The 19,075-nt window shown below is 39.9% G+C and overlaps 1 protein-coding gene across 1 annotated transcript in view; it reads left to right on the forward strand.

The window, feature by feature from the left end:
* The first annotated feature begins 7,475 nt into the window (after positions 1-7,475).
* egfra (epidermal growth factor receptor a (erythroblastic leukemia viral (v-erb-b) oncogene homolog, avian)) overlaps positions 7,476-19,075 on the forward strand; it is a 59,112-nt gene continuing 47,512 nt past the window's right edge. Inside the window, exon 1 of the mRNA XM_079569682.1 lies at positions 7,476-7,791. Within this exon, the coding sequence (XP_079425808.1) occupies positions 7,674-7,791 (118 nt within the window). The 5' untranslated portion in view covers positions 7,476-7,673. The remainder of the gene's footprint in view (positions 7,792-19,075) is intronic.

The raw sequence follows: 19,075 nt of genomic DNA on the forward strand, positions 1-19,075 counted from the left end.
ACTTGTCTAGCCAATACAATTTGTTCTTGCCAGTTTTTCTTTTTTGCCATTTGCACATGACGTTTTTACAACAGCTAAGACAAAATGTTCGCTCGCTGTCTAATACACCATCATCTACCAACGCCATGAACGTGTGAAAAAAGATGTGTTTTTACTTCGTTTGTCATACTGTTTTTAGGATGACATCATTTAGGTTTGTACGTTTCCCATGCCATGTTAGAATACAGCTTTATAGCATAAAGTGTATGAGCAAAGTAGACCACATTACAATATTTACATTATTATTGTCTCCTTGGGCAAGACACTTCACCCACCTTGCTTCCAATGTCTGCGTACACTGGTGTATGAATGAGCGTATGAATGGGTGACTGGCTACTTGATGTAAAGAGCTTGCAACTTGCACGTGTGTGATCTGCAGAAAAAGAGATAAAGACGTGCCTTTATCTTGTGTAGGTCTTGGACAGATGGCTGCATATGAGTTAAAGGCAGAGACTGCTCTAATTAAAGCATAATTAATTGGTGTCTGACAGGTTGCTTCTGACGCCGAGGGCCGCGCCGCAGGAGCTGACACTCGCGCTGCTATTATTACAGCCGTAATGAACGGGGTCTAACGCGAGTGTACGCAAGTGTGCATTATGCGTCACCGATTATGTGAAGAAGTTAGACAGAAATAACTGTGAGAATGAGCCGCTGTAACTAAGACCTGATGAATGACAGCAGCTTTCAATGGACGATTAACTGTTATGCATCAAGACAGGAGATTGTTGTCATTTCAAGAATGGTTTACAGTCAACAAACAAACTATCTCTCTCTCTCTCTCTCGATATCTATCTATCTATCTATCTATCTATCTATCTATCTATCTATCTATCTATCTATCTATCTATCTATCTATCTATCTATCTATCTATCTATCTATCTATCTATCTATCTATCTATCTATCTATCTATCTATCTATCTATCTATCTATCTATCTATCTATCTATCTATCCTTCCCAGTGACAGTGAACATCACACTGTGTCTGATCTGTTAAAAGTGTGCCTCTCCTCCAGGCCTGGGCTGCCCTCCATCCTTCACGCTGGGGCTGTTGTAGTGAAGGGTGTCCTGGTGTGAGGACTGTGTGGACCGAAGCGTGCGGAGATGAGATGTTGCTGCTCCATCTGGGTTAAGTCATGCACATCAGACTTCAGAGCCTCATAATAACTGTCTCACAATATGTCACATAGCCTTTCTGCCCCAGTAAGCCGCTTAATAAGACGCCCTGTGCAGACCTCAATAAGATCGTCTCTGTTCTTACACCCTGGGACCGGCAACAGATATGTCAACATGAAAAGAGAAGATGAAAATGCACTCAAGTAAATTCACTGTGGCAACCAAAATGACTCCTGTAGTAGTAGCTGGTTTGCAACGTTTCCTCCAGGTTCTCTGGTTTCCCCTACCGCTAAAAACATGTACATTAGGCTGATGGTGCAGATTGGCAGCCACATCCATCCATCCATCCATCCATCCATCCATTCATTTTCTTCCGCTTTATCTTGTATTCGCGATCTTGTCCTTCTTATTTTGCTTATTTAATGGAAAATATGATATCGTCTGCAGTAACAGCGTCTCCAACCAACATAAATCTCACACAGTCACGCCACATACTGCATTAACACAAAGAAGGTGTTTGAAGAGTCTCAAAGTCGCAGCAACAGCATGCACTGGTCAACCTGGGAGCCGAAGCCAACTTTCTTTTTGAGACGTTCTGTGACTTTTCACACATAGGTCTATTACTACTTATTACTACCAAGATCTGGAACTAGCTCTCAAGCCATTTCAAACTAATATTAGCTCTTCAAAAGAGCAAATACAGATTAACTGGATTAATCTGTTTGATTTATCCATTTTTAGAAGCACTTTTTATCATATTGAGCACAAACTATGTTCAGAGGAAACTTAAGTCATATTCTTCAATTGTGTTATAATATCATCTTGGACACAGACTCTCCAGGGGGAACTCCACCTAGATTGTCTAGTTGCACAAGGAAAACATAACATCATCATCGCAGCATAATTCAGATTTGTGTTGCATTACACTCTCCAAACCCCTCTGTATATTCAGGCCTCACTGATTACATACTCTGCCAATCTAAGGCTTGATATAATTTAAGGAAACATCTTTTGTCAAGTCATCTGATTTCTTCAAGGATTTCAAAGTGGTTTATGTTTTGTTTATTTGTCTGCAAAACCTTAATGGTATGACTGAGGCAGTGGAAGCTGACAGATCAGTAGCTACATGTTTGCTAAATAAAATGGTGAAGGCATTTGGTCCATTCCACCATAATAGTGGAAATTTGTACTGTGTGGTATGCAAGGCTGGACATGCACTCACTGTATAAACCTGTCATCAGTCCACATTTCTATTCAAACACCTTCTTCTCCTCTGGCACAGGTGTTATTTCTGCTTGTTTAGTGTTTCTGCTCCAACGACAGCCGTGTAGTGGTAGAACCTGTGCAAAATAAACAAGGCCCTATAGAAGAGAGGTTTATACTGCAGTTGCAAAAGACAGTTGTATAAGGGAATTTTGGGTTTGAAAACCAAACCATTGGACAGTGGTGTAGTCTGGCCTCAAGTGAGAAGCCACAGTTGTGTGTTTTTGCTATCCTTCACTGCAGCATTAAATGTGGTTAACCATATCGTAGTTTGTCAAATTATGCGCTTCAGTATTTCATGCAAACTTAAACGTTACAGGATCCTCTTGCCAGTTCTCTCGTCAAAACCTGGCAGAGAAACTGCACATATGTTTTTATCACTTACTTATTTGCCCTCTATAAGCATCAAGTGTCATTTTGGCTTGATTTTTATCTCAATGGCGAGTAAAGGATGAAACACAGATGAGACCTGTACAAGTGTACTTTTAGCATAGCCATAAGTAACAGTGAGGAGTAGGACAACACAACCTCCTTTCTTCTTGGGTGGTATCCTTCAATATATTGTTCTTACAGTGTAACCTGAGTAATTGCAAAGCCCGGCAGGAGGTTAAGAGGAAGACCATGGAGATTTATGGATGTAGTGAAAGAGGACATGAAGTTGGCTGAGGTGAGGCCCCCTGATGAACAACAGCTACAGTCAAACCTATTCTCACATAGGAACATTTGCCCTCTGCATTTGACCCATCCTTTTTCAGGGAGAAAAAAAGTGCGAAGCTTCAAAGGATTAGTCTTTTGTGATTGCGTTAGGCAGTGCATTATACAGTGCGGGTGGTCAGGCGCTCGCTCATGTGCAAAACCAGTAGCACGTACTAAAGTGGAGCAGCAGTACAGTCACATTCTCTCATTTACATATCAGATTTGTGGCCCTATCACTGATATGCATCTGATCTCAATCTTTATTTTTCCCTCGCTATTTAACTCCTGTTTTGATATACAACCACCTGAGAGCACATGCCATACTGGTAAATCATTTGTTTTATATATGTAACCAGCCTAGATCAGGATTGAAGAAACTTATCTACAGTTTTTCAACACATTTAGAGAAACACAAAATTAAATCTATCAAAAAAAAAATCTGATTTAATCTTTCACGTATCATTTTTTCCCCCCTACTTGGACTTGTGGCAAATCACACCAGTCGTATCTCCATTGGCTTTCTTTAAAATTCAAGATTTATTTGGAAAAATTAGCCCTGACTTGATTGCTTTTCTATATCTCGAACTGTTTGAGCCCATGACTGCTCTGGCTGCACTCCTTGGTCCACTGCAGACCACGATTTGCTATAGTTTTAAACTCAGAGGGACCTGATATTTCAGTCTGTGGCCCCTGACGATGGAACATGCCCTCTCTTTGTTTACTATTTTACTGTAAAATCAAATGAAGACTCTTTAATGTTAGGCTGGATTTTTACTAGCTTCATTCATTTTTTTTAGATTCCCTTTCACTTGCTATCATGAATTATATAAACACCCTCGTTCCCAACACACTGAACCTTAAACCTCAGCTGCACCCCATCCACGTCAGCGAAAAGCTTCGTTTTTTGAAAGCCTCGTGTGTTCGTCTGCTGTGAAACATTAGCTGCGCATTATGTAATTTCTGCTTTGGCAAACGCAATAACCTCTTCCTCTAACCGTACGACCAAAGACAATTTGCTGAACCATTACACTGTAGTAATGAAATAAGCAGCAGTGTGAAAAATGGGGTCTATCATGGCGACTCGGGTCTGGGGACATCAACAAACACATTTAGGACGCTCTCTACACAGTTACAGTCATCTCTGATTAGAGGCGTAGTCAGTCTCGGGTCTAGACATGTCGCCCGTCCAGTAAACAGGCAGCAAATGACACTTAGAGCATCACTTTAGAAAACAATATGATAGCAACTGTACAATATGACGACAGGTTGGGAAATTACTTTAACCGTCGGTGCCCAATAGATAAGATTTGTGGGGTTTATTTACATCTTAGTCAAAGGGTTACTTGCCACCTCACACTTTTGTGCCAGTCCCCAGCCTGAATAAACACAGTGGCTTGTTTCAGAAAGAGCGTCCAGAGTAAATGCATGATGATGATGCAATACCATTTTATTCACTATATTGACCAACTAAACGAAGTTAACTTGGACTAAACCAAAACTAAACAATTGACTCTTAACTTCAAATCAAAACAACGCTGCCCAAGAAGTGGCTTCCTGTTTCGATCCAGGACTCCAAAATAAAAGCACCATCTTATTCAATAGTTCAACTTTCTTTCTGCCTAACTATTAACAGACAAAACACTTAATGTGTGCATTAAATTATATTCTTGTAATTTTGCAATTACCTGCTGAGGAAATCAATGAGACGAGCTGTGTGCTTTAATTTTGGTGTGCTGGATCAAAACAGGAAGTCACTTCTTGGGCCGCCTTGTTATGCACAGAGTCAATTGTTTAGTTTTGGTTGAGTCCAAGTTAACTTCGTTTAGTTGGTCAAGATAGTGAATAAGAAGGTACAGGACAGTGTGAAATTTTATTAATGGCCAGCGTTGTGTGCATTGCCATTGACAAACATATTTTTATGATGTTTAGGCTAATACACAGGCAGAACATTCCATTCAAGACTGAATAAATCATTTTCTGAATATGTTTAGGGCCAACAGGAAACTCGTATACAGTATAAATGTGTTCATATAAAACTAATTTCATTCCGGTGTCATTTCCCGGTATTGCAAATGAGTCATCTTAACAGCAGCAGCTTAATGACACGATTGCACAATGCACAAACCAGAAAAAAAGAGAAAAAGTTTGGCGTGTGGGTTGTAAAAATCAAATGTTTGCGTACCTTTCTAGGTATGAAGTTCAGCGAAAACTGCCAAAGTCAATATTATTTCCAAAAACCTTCATAGCAAAATATCTGACAGGCCTGTAATCAGTGCTTGTGACGCATTAGACAAATATAAAATCACCAGATCAGAGATTCTAAATAAATAAATCTTTACATGATGTTTGTTATTGGTGGTACTCAAGGCCATCAGCAATTGTATGTACGTACTTGTGTTATTCTGGATTATTGACTGGAGTTTACAGCCTATAGGCCAATGTTTCAAAGCTATAAGACTTTTCATCATGATGTCGTCACTTTTTTTTATCATATTTTTGGTGCTTTCTTTGTCACTTTTATGTTGCTTTGTGGTCACTTTTTCATTGTTTTTTTTTGTGTGCTCGGTTATGGTCGGGGGGTAAGAGGTTAACATAACATAATACAGTCCAATTTACTGTAGACCTATTTTAGACCTGGTTCAGTCCTGACTTGATCTTGTTCTAGGCTTGGTGGGGCTGGAAGGTAAAAATGTTATGAGATGGTACTTGGAAGGTTTTATAAGTTAAAGTTTAAGTTATACTTGTGTGTGTGGGCGTGAAAAGCTTGAGAAGCTTGAGCTCTCTTATATAGAACATAAAAATCTTGCCTTCATAAAATGACCAGTTTACTAGTGTAAAACTCACCAGCGGTGGACGAAGTACTCCATTTTCTTACTTAAGTAAAAGTACAGATATAGGACCAACAATGTACTTAAGTAATCTGATACAATTTTTACTTCAGTAAAAGTATAAAAGTATGCATTGTAAAATGTTCTTTATAAGTAAAAAAGTATTTAGGAGTTTAATGTGCAGGATTTTTTTAAATAATTTGATTCAAACCAGGTCTAAATGAGTAAGCCACTAACTCAGGTCAAAAACAGGAACTAAACCAGATCCAAACAAGGCCTAAAGGAGTAAACCACTAAACCAAATCTAAACTGGGACTAAACCAGTTCACAGTAGAGAGGTCACTTTGAAAATACAAATACTTTTATACGCCATTTAAAAATGTAGTGGAGTAGAAAGTGCAGATACAGGCTCTAAAATAGTGAAGTAAAAGTAAAACGTATAAAAATGACTTAAGTAAAGTAAAAGTACCTATAATTTGTTCTTTTTGCTTGTACTTACACATTTTACTTTGGTACTTTCCACCACTGCCACTCACCATAAGCATAACCTAAAAACAAATCAACCTGTCAAACGTGAGTTATATATTGATTTCGTTACTACAGATAACCAGGGTCATCTTTCTGTTTGTTTGCAAACTGCCCATACTACTAACATGCCATAAACGTGTTTTCACCACACTTAAGGGGAGATACTACAGGCAAAACTCAATTTTTTCAGTTTTCAGGTTTTGGGCCAAATTGGTCTCTGAACATATAAGTTTTCACCCGGAAACAGAAAATATGACTAATCTTCACAACAACATGTTTAAATATTGCGCTGATTCAATGTTCCCCCATAGACTTATATGGGAGAATGCAATTTCAAGGGCCTTTTTCTCAAAACACATTTTTCTGTCATTGTGGCGACACTATGTCCACGTCAGTCGGACCCAAAGACTTCAAATTTTCCAGCCTTGGACTGAACAATATTTGGAAGATTTTTTCAGAGGGATTTTTTATTATCTAATCCCTAAGCCCCATTTATTGAGTTTTGAATGTCAAAAAATGAGTCGAAAATGACATTTTTTACAAATGTTTCCACAAAAAAACAGCTTATTTTAAAACTAAACAAGAAATTCAAAATCCTCTCTGAAAAAGTCTTGGTAACTCATTTATCAATAAAATGAAACCATACATTTGAATGTAGCTCTATCCATTATTCAGATTTCGTTGCCGAAAAGATGTGAAATTTGGGGCATTTTTAGGCATAAAACACCTTGTTCTTATATGAAAAGATAAAATGACAGAAAACTTGCAATGTATTTTTTTCTCACATTTATGCCAGTGATCTACAGCAACAGTTTCAAATTGATATCTGTAAATATACATGTTTTCCCTATTCACCTGCAGTGTCTCGCCTTAAAGTTCTTTTTTGCTGATAAAAAGTCTGTTTACTACGCGCTCCTGATACAGCACTCGTCTCGTATCGCGTGCCCCGTCATCGCCCCGCCCACCGCCTGTACCTGCGGGACACGCGCCCCTCCCCCGGTGACGTCGCTCCAGCGGTTTGTCCTCGCCTTTTGCGCTGAGCCCCGAGTTGTGCACACACAGTTGCGCAGTGAACGGAGCCACTGTCAAAGTTTTGAGTCCACTACAGTCAGAGTGAAGAAGACCTCACACTTTCCCCACAAGTTTGCCACAAGTTTGGGACGCCTGGTTGGAAAGCGGAATATCGTCTTTTCGCTGGCATGGAATGACACCTTTCCTTTTTACCGGGAGGACGTCAAAAGCGAAGTTCACGATGGCGAGCCGTTTTCTCCACTGGCTCATTCTCTGCTCCTTCGGGTTGCGCGTGCTGGCGGAGAGGAAAGGTAAGCTTGCAGCCAGGAACGTAACTTTTAGAGCGAGGCAAAAACTTCTCAATACGTCCTTCTTTACAGTCTGTGGCGTTTCCATAAATCACAGCCAGCCAACTCCTCTCCCCCCGTAGCGCGCGCACACACACAGCCGGTGGAAAGTTGCAACAGCGTGAGAAAAAAGTTTTGAAAAGCGCTCTGTTTTCATTGTACGACCTTAAAAAACGCACGCAGACGCTATAAAAGAGTTATGCGCAGGACCTATGCGAAAAACGGCAAGCAACTTAGTCTCGCCATTGCGTAAAGGTGGAATAACAATAAGCAAAGCCTCATTTCCCACATCCCTGTGTAATGACAAAGTGCCAAAACTTGCAGCAGCCCCAGGGTGATGCTGCGGGGACGGGGAGGGCATGGGGGTTGTGCAATGACTCCAGTAACTTTTTTTTTATTGTTGTTACCTCCTTCAAAACATGAGATTGTCAACTTTCTTTTTGCAATATGGACGCCTTTACGACCAGTGCGTCAGCTTGATATCGGCTTTTAGTGGTTTGTGTTGTGCTCGCGTGTTTGTTGGCAAAGTAAACTGGGTCAAGGACGTGAGAAAATGGGATCTTGTAATATGATGGGCATTCATTTTCTTTCTTTTTTTTTAATGAATACGGTTTTGCTGAGGTTATATTTTGGGATTTTGGAATTGCTTTTTCAAACTTTTCATTTCATATCGTTGCCTATTTCTGTTTGCGCACACAGGAGCAGACAGCTTTTTGTGGCTACTCTATCCTTCTCATTGAACTTTTTACTCATGTGCCTATAAATGGATGTAAAGTCCAATTGGGTGCACTTTTATTTGTTCCACATGCAGCGTGTGTGTGAATCACCCCCCTCATAAAGACCTCAAGCAGGGAGAGAAAGTGGCCAGAAGTCTCATTTTCCTTGCCATTATGATTTCCCACCATCATGCATCATCATCTGCGTGTAGCACTCACTGCACCGGCCGCACGTGTATCCTGATCCTCCTCCTGTGTCTGCTGCTTAATCCAAACTCACTTTCCCCCCCCCTCTGCCTTCCATCCAAACCATAACAAATCAAAAAATGTTTGTCGGACAACAAGACAAGAGTCCCTAAATATTTCTGAGCCTCTAAACAAATTGGACAACACGCCCGTCACGCCGTGCTCACTGTAAATAAGGATTTCTGGTGGATTTTATTAAGGCTTCAAAAGATTAAAATGTGCGGTGGTAAACATAGGTATAGTGTTCAGGTCGTTTAATTATGGCTTGTCTTTTGTGAAGCGGTGCTGGCGGCGCATGGAAGGAAACTTGAGCTGTTGTTGTTTGGTTTTGAGCCACGAGGACAGACAGATGGTTGAGGTGGGACAGCGTTGCTCAAGCGCACTTTGTTTTGTTGACTCCAGGTGAACTTTTGTGGACAATGGGAAACATTGAAAGAAAATGATGATCGACCTTTTATTCTCCAAGTGAATGTGAAAAGATGTGGGTTTTTTTTTGCCACTTATGATGAAATTAGTTAATTGTATTGCAGTTATTGCTCTATATCTGTAAGAGAGAGAAGCAACGCACACCAGAAATTACATCAGAGGTGCAGGAAAATCTTAAAAAATTGAAATAGGTGGCATCGCACACTCAGGTAGCCGGTGTCCAAGATGTATTTATTCAATAGATATGGTTTCGGCAGACCCTTCTTCAGATCTTTTTCCTCTTTTGATCCACAGTAGATTTAAGTATCTGTTATGATCTGCTGCAGGTTTAGGTTTAGCAACACTATATGCCCAAAGAATGAGATCAGCTGACTTTTGCATCAATAGGTTTCTTCTCCCCTGATGGCACGGGCATATTCCAAGAGTTTATAGGGCTCACGTTGTGAAAGAGTGATTCCAGGTGCGTCGGACATCATTCTCACACATGGTTTGGCCCCCACAGGGTCCAGATCTCAGACCCATTGACGATATTTAGGATGTGCTGGAGAAGGCTTTGTGCAGTGGTCACATTCTCCCATAATCAGCACATGATCTTGAAAAAACAAACATGTAAAGGATAGGGCTGCACACTATATCGCAAAAAAATATCGTATCGCGATATTAGGTGATGCAATATCCGTATCGAAAGAAGCCACAATATATCACAACAGTAAGTCTTCATCTGACTGAAATCGACACGTTTTTTGTAAACTCAACCAAAACATGCACTGAATTTAAAAAATTGTAAAAGCTCTATTTAAAGGTTTAGGTAAACATTTCTTAATTTAGTTAAAGGCACACTGCGTAACATTTTGGACTATACTGTTGACATCAGTACAAAACATTCTCCTAATGACCAGCTTGACACAGAAAATGCTATTGCTCCAGTGGGTAATCAAAGAATGAATTAGGATGAGGACTTAACCTGTTTAAATATCAAATTCTGCTGCCTTTAGTCACATCTCCATGGCGACGAGCTGGAGACGTACCCACTCCGGGGAAAGTTAGGTCATGTCTTAGGAGACTTGAGCCGCTTAAAGCAAAAGCACATGATAGTTAGGTATTTTTAGGTATTTTTCAATTATGAAAATATCTGTCACAAAATGTTTGCTTGTATTTCAGTTTTATTTATTGGGTAAAGTTCTACACGGTGTGGCTTTAAATTTTAGTCTTATTTATTTGTTGTTCATGCTAGTCCAGTATGTGGTGTGGCACTAATGGCAAAAGTACTGATTGTAACAGTCAAACCTAGGCTGGTATTATATCTATCATTGATTGAGTAAATGCAAAAGCCACTCCAACTAGTCTTTAATGTTCAATATTATGTCTGTTTTTGCATAAATGTCAAAGTTTGAAAAAATAATGTAAGGAAGACTTGCAGTAAATCAAGTTCAATATAAATTTAACCAACATTTTGTGTCCTCTAGTTCAGTCCGTTGTCGTATAATATCCGACTAAGTCAACACCAGTGTCTTTGAGGACACATTGTAGTTGTAAGACACATTCTAATTATGTAAGTGGAAAGTGTTTCGTGTTGCTAGGACATCAGTGCGAACATCTGGACAGCTGTTTACACATGTGTGTAACTCAATGAGCGAATGGGTAGAAAATAGACCCTTTTATCTCGACTGAAAGCACCAACGGGTCTTCAACTCTCAACAACTTCAACGCAACATCAGGATCAGGGCGACATTGTGGCGAACTTTGTTTCAGTAAAATCAAAACATAACAGGCCAATTTCCTGTCATTAAATCTGAATTCCCTTTATCAGTGAGACGACATTAAGGAAGTTTACACAAGGCCACCTCTGCAGCAGCTTATGGGGCCTCAGGCAGTTGAAATAGAGATATCACTGTGCACTGGGCAGTAGCAGTTTGTTTTTTATATACTTATATGTGCACCTGTCAGTCTTGAGTCTGTGACCATTGGTTTTCTCGAGTAGCAATTCAACCGTGCAAAATGATCTAGTCTAATAACAATGTTCCTTTCACCCACACTCAGATTCAAACAGCAGTGTGCTATATAGCCTTACTTACCTTTAATAACCGCCGCTATCGCTTAAGCTTGCTACTTCACACAGCAGTCAAGCATAACTGGACCGCCTAAATCTCTTAAGACTTTGCGACTGTATGAAACTCACACTATGCAGATTATTATTTGAACTAATAATCAAGTCCTTTTACAAACTTCCCTGTGAGGTGCCTAAGCTGCGGCGAGAAAGATCAGACTAATCATAGAGCCATGTCAGAATTTAAATCTTTAATCCTGTATGCCTTGGGCGCCCGATAACCCGCTTAAAGAAATATGCTTTCGCACAATTACTGGGTTATTTGAGTTCTCACCATATGTGAGATTGCGAGATAAGGTCGTGGTGGAGCAGTGTTGACAATAGACAATAGTGTGGACCGAGGATTAGACAGGAAGGTGAAGTGAGGGAGGGCTATGAGATGCCAGAATTGACCATTGACTTCCATTATAACATTGGGTAATGTTGCTGGTGCTGCTCGCATATACGTATATGAACTATTGTGGTAGGATTTGGATCAAGACCCCAGGAAAGGTATATCACTGAAACATCAAATTCAAACAGGTTATCTGGGCATTATGGTTCAGAAATGGCCCTGGAACTACACAATCCAATCCTTTCCAATTGGCAAGTTCGCGGCAGGGGTGACAGAAACAATCATTTACCCTGACCAGTCCATCACTCCTTCTTTGATATGATGTGGATCAGGTTTCTCCTGTAGGTCGCCACCTCTTGCTAAATAGAATACACTTGATGAGTCAAATCTGATTACAATCTGTGCAACAACTCATTTTGAACAATTTAGGTAACATATATTAGAGACTCAGTAGATTTAGTTTATTTTTAAATATCATCTTAGTGGTTTTGTATATAGTTCACGGGGGTAGAAACATTGGAAACCTGTATGATATTTGCATGTGCTCTTTTGTGTGTGTGACAAAGCACTCTTGAAGGCTATGGAGAGACCGAGCTCTAACTTTGAAACCTAATCTTTAAAACTGAGACTCTCCCCTTGTTGTTGCAAATAGGCAATGTAGTCACACTTTATTTTACACTACCTTGATACTTTGTACCAAACTAAATTCAGAACAGCATAATCTGCTTTATAACATTCTGCAACAACTTGTACCTGTGTAGTACATGCCCAATGGAATAATGTATATTAGTACTGTGGAGGCACATATTAAAGACAAAAGACCATTACATTATGTCCCTCCAAACAAAAAATACATACTATTCCATGTGTGTATCCAGGTACGACTTATTACACATGGTTACATTGCACTGTACTAAGTTTGGCAGGTACAATGTATCAAGGGCAGTGTAAAATAAAGTGTTACTAGCACGGTACATGGAGTTTATTCAGTAGATATAAATCCGTGGAACAACTCAACGACAATTGGTATTGGTTTACAATTACATTAAGCCAAGACTCAGATGCAATATGGTGACAAAATCCCAATTTCTTTAAAGTTTTCATTGCATCCGCGTAGCTGTACCACAGTATGCTGTACATAAAGACCACCACAGTGTTCATGTTTGCCTCAAAACACCTGCAAAACCAGTGAATCACGAAAGCCTCTCTTGTGCATCTCTGTATCCCTGAGTGTCCTGACTAAGTGCTTTCCCGTTGTGTTGTGTTGGACTACACCCCAGGACAGCCTCCTCATCAGGCTGCTGCTTTCCCCATCACTCCTGCAGAATCGTGCTGTTCCTTTTCATTAGGGCCCACGCTCGGCCTTCAGATGAATGTCTGTCGTGAAATGTGCATTATGATCCCGTGTAATCCTAGAGCCCCTCTCGTCTGCGTTTCAGCTTCACAGTGGCCCGGCGTGTTGCTACCGCCGCATGCCTCTCGTAGACGATTTTTGCAGACTTTAAGCTTCTGCAGACCTGGTTTAAAATATGGACTTTTCCAACATAACTGTCCGATGAACTGAAAATCTGAGCTTCATTTTGATCCAAGCTTGGGGCTATCATGAAAAGTGTACAAATTACCTTTTTTGTATCTGTTACAATTATTGAAAATGACGTCAATTGTTATGGCGTCAATACTGATCAAAAATGACAGTGGTTTCTCTCACTTTGATTTGAATATATTAAAAAGTCAGGTAGTCATTGTACATAAGATACTAGGGCTGAACGATAGGGACAAAATTTCATAGCTCGATATTCATGCCAGATATCTCGATATCGATACGATACAATATTGCTATGGGTTAGGTGAAAACCAAGCCTTTTTCAGAAAAATAGAGTACAGTTTTATTGATGAAAATCTATGTCGTTTATATCTTGCTTTTTTGATTTTAATGTTTTGAATGTTCATATCTCGATATCAATATGATAACGATGTATATCGTTGCTTGTTCGATATTAATATCTTGAATGTTCATATCTTGATATCGAAACAATATATCTTTCAGCCCTATAAGATACCTCTATTTACTATTTATTTGTTTGCACATTTCCTGTCTATTCTGCACACCCCTGTTTCTGAGAGCTGAATATAACAAGTGACTTTCTCCATTGTGAGATCAATAAAGGCTTATCTTCTCTTATAAAGTTCAATGATTTATCTTCTGTGTTGTGTAGTCCTAAGCTGGACAGTAAATTACATATATATACTTTCCCCTCCCCTGGTTTTGATAAAGTGCATCATGTCTGGTACTGGGGCTCTTTAAGTGCTTCTCTTTCTGGATTTCGGTTTCACGGCGGGACAATGGTCTCACTGTGGACGCCAGGTTATCACTCAGAGTTGACACTTAAATCGAGCTGGAAAGATGTGTGCCAGGCTGCAGACAAACCAAGACCAGACAAGAGGAAACTGGAGTAAAGCGGCCATGTTCATAACTCTTTTCTTTCCAAAACACTGCGGCTTTTGTTTCAACCTCAATATCGGAGCGCACCTGTGTAGATGGTAATTGTAAGTCTGAGTTGTGGTCCAAACTTACTAGACCCAACAATGTCTCACTTTAACACTGGTCTTTATGAACAATGGCGCTTTTATGCCCTTGAACTTGTAAACATGACTGGAAAATGAAGGTCCATCGTAGAGAAAATGTTCTAAGCAAAAGATTTGTATGAGTAATATTGAATCACTGAATTCATATTTAAATTTGATGGCGACTCCACAGTTATAAGTCAACCTTTCACTTGCCTATAATATAATATAACGATACATCGAGACTACCTTAATCTTTGCTGCAACATTGTGCGTTTTCTATACACTGACCAAACCAGTAGCGTGGGACGAGTGAGTGGATGAGGTTACTGATTGAGCTGGTTTACACTGGTTTGTTTGTACTTGGTAACAAAGTCATCCGCTGAGTTTATGGTCTTTCCATGATCCCACAGGACTCGTGTGGAAAGTGATCCTGGATTTCAGGTTTGGAAAAAGCCCAGAGTTATCTCTTCATGTGATCAGGTGCAGCAGTGAGAGGGAAAGAGGCCAGAGTAAAGGCAGCTGACTGAACCTTCACGTGCCTCGTACAACAGACGACTAAACTCCCTGATATGACGTTCTTTTATTGTATACATTCTTTTTGTTATATTGCATTCTGATTGTTTTGGGGCTTGAGGTTGAAGGAATAAGATAGTCACTCTTTTCGGATCTCGGGTAAAGGTTTAGAAATCATACACAGTAAAGTGGACGTTTTGGATGTTTTCCAAATTCACATAATGTAATCTATTTCTCAGTTTACAGAGCTTAATTCCAGGGCTGCACACTTATGAAATTGCAATAGGAATAATAACAAATGGCAAACCTCACTAGGGCGGAGTGCCAACGATACTCGTGTGGTATCGGGGGAAAAGCTTAGGTACTACCGGTACAATAAAAGTATTCATGCTGTTGGTTCAGGGACAGCATTAGTGACTTAGTTGTTTCAGCTCCATAAATGTTTTTTTTTTTGGTGCCAAAGTTTGCTCCATTTTTTTAACTTTTTTATTTTTATTTGATATTTTCACCAATTTTTGCTTGTTTTCCCATTTTTCCCCCTTCATTTTTCTTACAATTTCTCTCCAATTTTCCCCAATTAATTCCAATTATCCTCCATATTTTAGTCCAAAAATGTTTTTAAACAATGCTTGCATATTGTTGCCATGATTTCTCCCATGATTTCTCCCATGATTTCTCCCATGATCTCCCAATTTTCTCACATTCCTTGACATTGGAAATGACCTCGATGTAAATCTACTTATTTTTATTTATTTCAGTTTTTTATTTATCTATCAGAAAGAGGATCTGTCAGGCATCAGTATCAAAACCCTCACTGATTTCATTGCAATTATTTTGGTTGTCCTCTTCCTCTTCACAAACCAAACATCCTGGCTCCTCTGGGTCTTATTAAAACTAGATAACACTGTCGTTTAGACCTCGGCAAACATGCTCAGAAGTGCATGTGACTCCTGTATTAGTTTAGCAGTTCATTCTTTTGTCTTCCCTCAAATGTCAAAGCTCCGGGACATACACGCAGCACACAGTGAGCTGAAGGATTTAGAAACATAAATCGCAAATCCAATCGTAAGAATCGCAATTGTACAGTTTCTAGTATAAGAGCAAGTGTTCCTCCTGCACCAATAGCTCACGTTTGTATTTTGGAGATTTCTGTGTTTGAACTGAGCAGCTTTGATATGTGGGGAAAGTTCTTGCTTTAGAAATTGCTGGAAACGGATTTGGCGCTTCAGGGCGAAGACGGAAACTGGGCCGAACTCAGTTTTTATTTTTCATCTTGGTTTAAAGCCATGGATTTAGCGCCACAGTCTCACTCCCAGGTCGCATTAACTGTGGATCAATATAGAACTTTTTCCCCACATGTGGTGCAAGTTGTAAAGGCGATTTCTTCAAGTTAGGTTCAATACCATAAGATTTGGCTGTATACGTACAACCTTATTGATATGTGTGGTAGCCAGTCTCAAAGTATTTGTTGACCTGTGATTAAAGATTACTGCAACGTTTTTAGAAGCAGAATTATTTAGCAGCTGCACAAACACAATTCGAAACACAACCATCAATAATAAAAAAAATATACTTTTTGTTTAGTCTAAGAGTTTCCTTATTAAAGCACACAGTGAGCTTAATAACATAACTAATTTAGGTTTATTATTGGGTAAAAGCCATGGCGTGATGGAATACCTGCCTGTCAAACAAATACGTTTTGAATATTGCAAAAGGGAGGTAGAAAAGAAGGATGCTCCAAATGCACTTTGTTTTTTTCTCTCACGACAATGACGTCCTGTAGGCGCGGCCTCGTCGTCAGCCGGCCCCGGGTCACCGTTTCATCCCGAGGAGGAATCCCCCATCGGGACGAGAACAATGGCTTTGCAAACAAAAGGTCTTTCCCGAATATTTGTGAAGAAAGCCTTGAGAAAAGGGTGGCGCCTGATCCCTGAACCTGCACTTCCCTAAGAGCAGATAGCCTCCTCCTGTGTGGGCCCCGTGTATTTATGGTTAATTCATCATCTTTGTGACATAATGCGTTGGGATTCAGTGTTTTTTCTAAGCGTTTCTGTCTGCCTGAACCCAAAGCAAAAGGATTAAGCTGACTGTGTTTTGCATCCGTTTGCATTGGCAGCAAAACCCCATGCAAATGCTAAGGTTTACCATTTTGTGCAAACAGCAGAAAACAACAGTGGGGCTGTCTGCTTGGATTATTTTTCAGATTTAGTAATTACTTGGACTTGTTTTACATCAAGTGACTCTCATGCATATCGCTCTGATTACTGTGAGCGGGATACACTGGCAGAAAGGGCTTTTGTTGGTGATTAAGGAGGTAAAAAGTGGTCTCTCTGTAAATCCCAAGTCTCAATTTTCGATTATATTTAATTTGATCATAATAAAACTAAAGGTCGACCGATATGGGTTTTTCTAAGGCCGATATTTTGGGATGTTAATTGGGCGATATTTTTGGTATTAAAGAGTTTTTTGTAGTTTCTCACACATCTACGACCCTGAAAGTAGAGCTGTGACGTCACCACTTAACAAACGTATAGACGGAGGTTTAGTGAAACTTGTGTAACAAACTTGTAGCTAACCAATTTTCATTGCGATGTTTCTCACCTCCCCTGAGGTCTAGGGAGGTTATGCGGGGATTCGTTTTAAAGCCCTGACTTTGCTCTTTCCAATGCAAAAAACAATGCAAGTCTCTATCATATCTATCGGCCCCAGAAATATCTGCTTTTTTCGACGCTAGATCGGCCAATAATATAAAATCCCCGAATATCAGGCCACTGTATTGGTCGGCCTCTAATTAAAACTAAATAAATACAGCATGGCTTTCACTAATATGTGACAAGTCAAAACAGTCCTCACCTTAAACAACTAATGAATGCTTTACTTTGGCTCCTGTCCCATTTATAACACAAAATGTTTCCATTTTATTCCTGGGAAAATCCAAACTCCACTCCACTCGAACAATGTGCTGTTTGTGCTCCAGGTTTTGGCTGCAGACCTGATGATTCTGACCATTCCCAATAGCTATAGAGTTGTATCCACATGTAAAAGCCCTAATCTCTTGTGGAGCTTCTGCTGCGGTCAGTATCCATCAAAAAGGACGTCCAAAAAGCGCAATTTGTCATAATGTTACAGCTGATTGTTTTGTCGATGTGTTAGTCATTTATAGCTGCCAAGGAAACAGCGACTGGGCTCGTCTAATAGTTTTCAAATTATAACTTTAGAAAATGACTCCACGGGTATTAAGGAGTTACACGCTCCATTTGCAGGGCGTGGTGAGGTGCCAGTCAAACTCCTATCACATGTACCTTTCCTATGTTTGATAAAAAGGAGGCAAGGAGTCAAGTAAACACGAAATAAGACAGGAAGGATTTAGCATTTTACGGTACACTTGTCTCTCAAAATCCGTCCCTGGAAACCTGCGCTTCAGCCCACTATAATGTTTCCCATGAACAAAGTCAACATTGAGAACGGCGGCTGTTAGCTGATACCTGTATCGCCTGTGGGTCGTTCCCGGTCTAGACCCTCTGTCACATATTTGAACTGGCCGGGCACTGACAGGAGGCAGAGCGCAGGACGAGGAATCTCAGCTTACACAAAGTTTACCAGTGGCCTTGAGGGCGAAGCCAAGAGGACCTCACAAAAATGTCAATATAACAATGAAACAAACTAAATCTAGGGCAAGGAAATTCTGCATGACTGCGAGATGTGACTCAAGCCTAATTGAGCATTTACCTCTGAGCTGTAAAGTCCCTGGTTTGAATCCAGGTGTAATTTTTTCCATTGCAGACGCGACACGCAGACGATGATGATTTAAGCACTTTCCTGTTGTCTGTCTTTGTTTAAAAGCCCAAACACAGGCAATTGGATTCAGACGGACCACAGCGGGCTTTCCTTTGGGCCGATTGTTGTTAAAGATGCCATTCTCCTCTGTGTTGACACAAAGCCGTAAAGTCGTGTCTACATGGCAAGTTAAGGTCAGAGGAAGACAGATAAGCCTCTGTCAAAGAATAGTCCCCGGTGCCAAATAAAGGACCCTTTGTCTGACGCTTCATCAATTCAACCAGAAAATGGACAAAAAGAAAAGAAGCAGGAATCTAATGTATTTCTCTTGGATAGTATTTGGCAATCTAATTGAATAAATTATAAAGAATATCAATTTAGAATCATTTGCCTAAACAAGATGAAAATGATCAGATTATAAATAATTTGAGCTAAAGTGTTGAGTGAAAAGTTTGGACACAATAACATGGAGAAGAAGGACCTTTGCAGAGGTTTATATTCGGTGCTTTTGACTTTGTATTGTAGCATTTGTGCATACTTAAACTGTATATTGACTCTGTG

This window comes from Gobius niger, assembly GCF_951799975.1.
Source record: "Gobius niger genome assembly, chromosome: 13".
Taxonomy (NCBI): domain Eukaryota; kingdom Metazoa; phylum Chordata; class Actinopteri; order Gobiiformes; family Gobiidae; genus Gobius; species Gobius niger.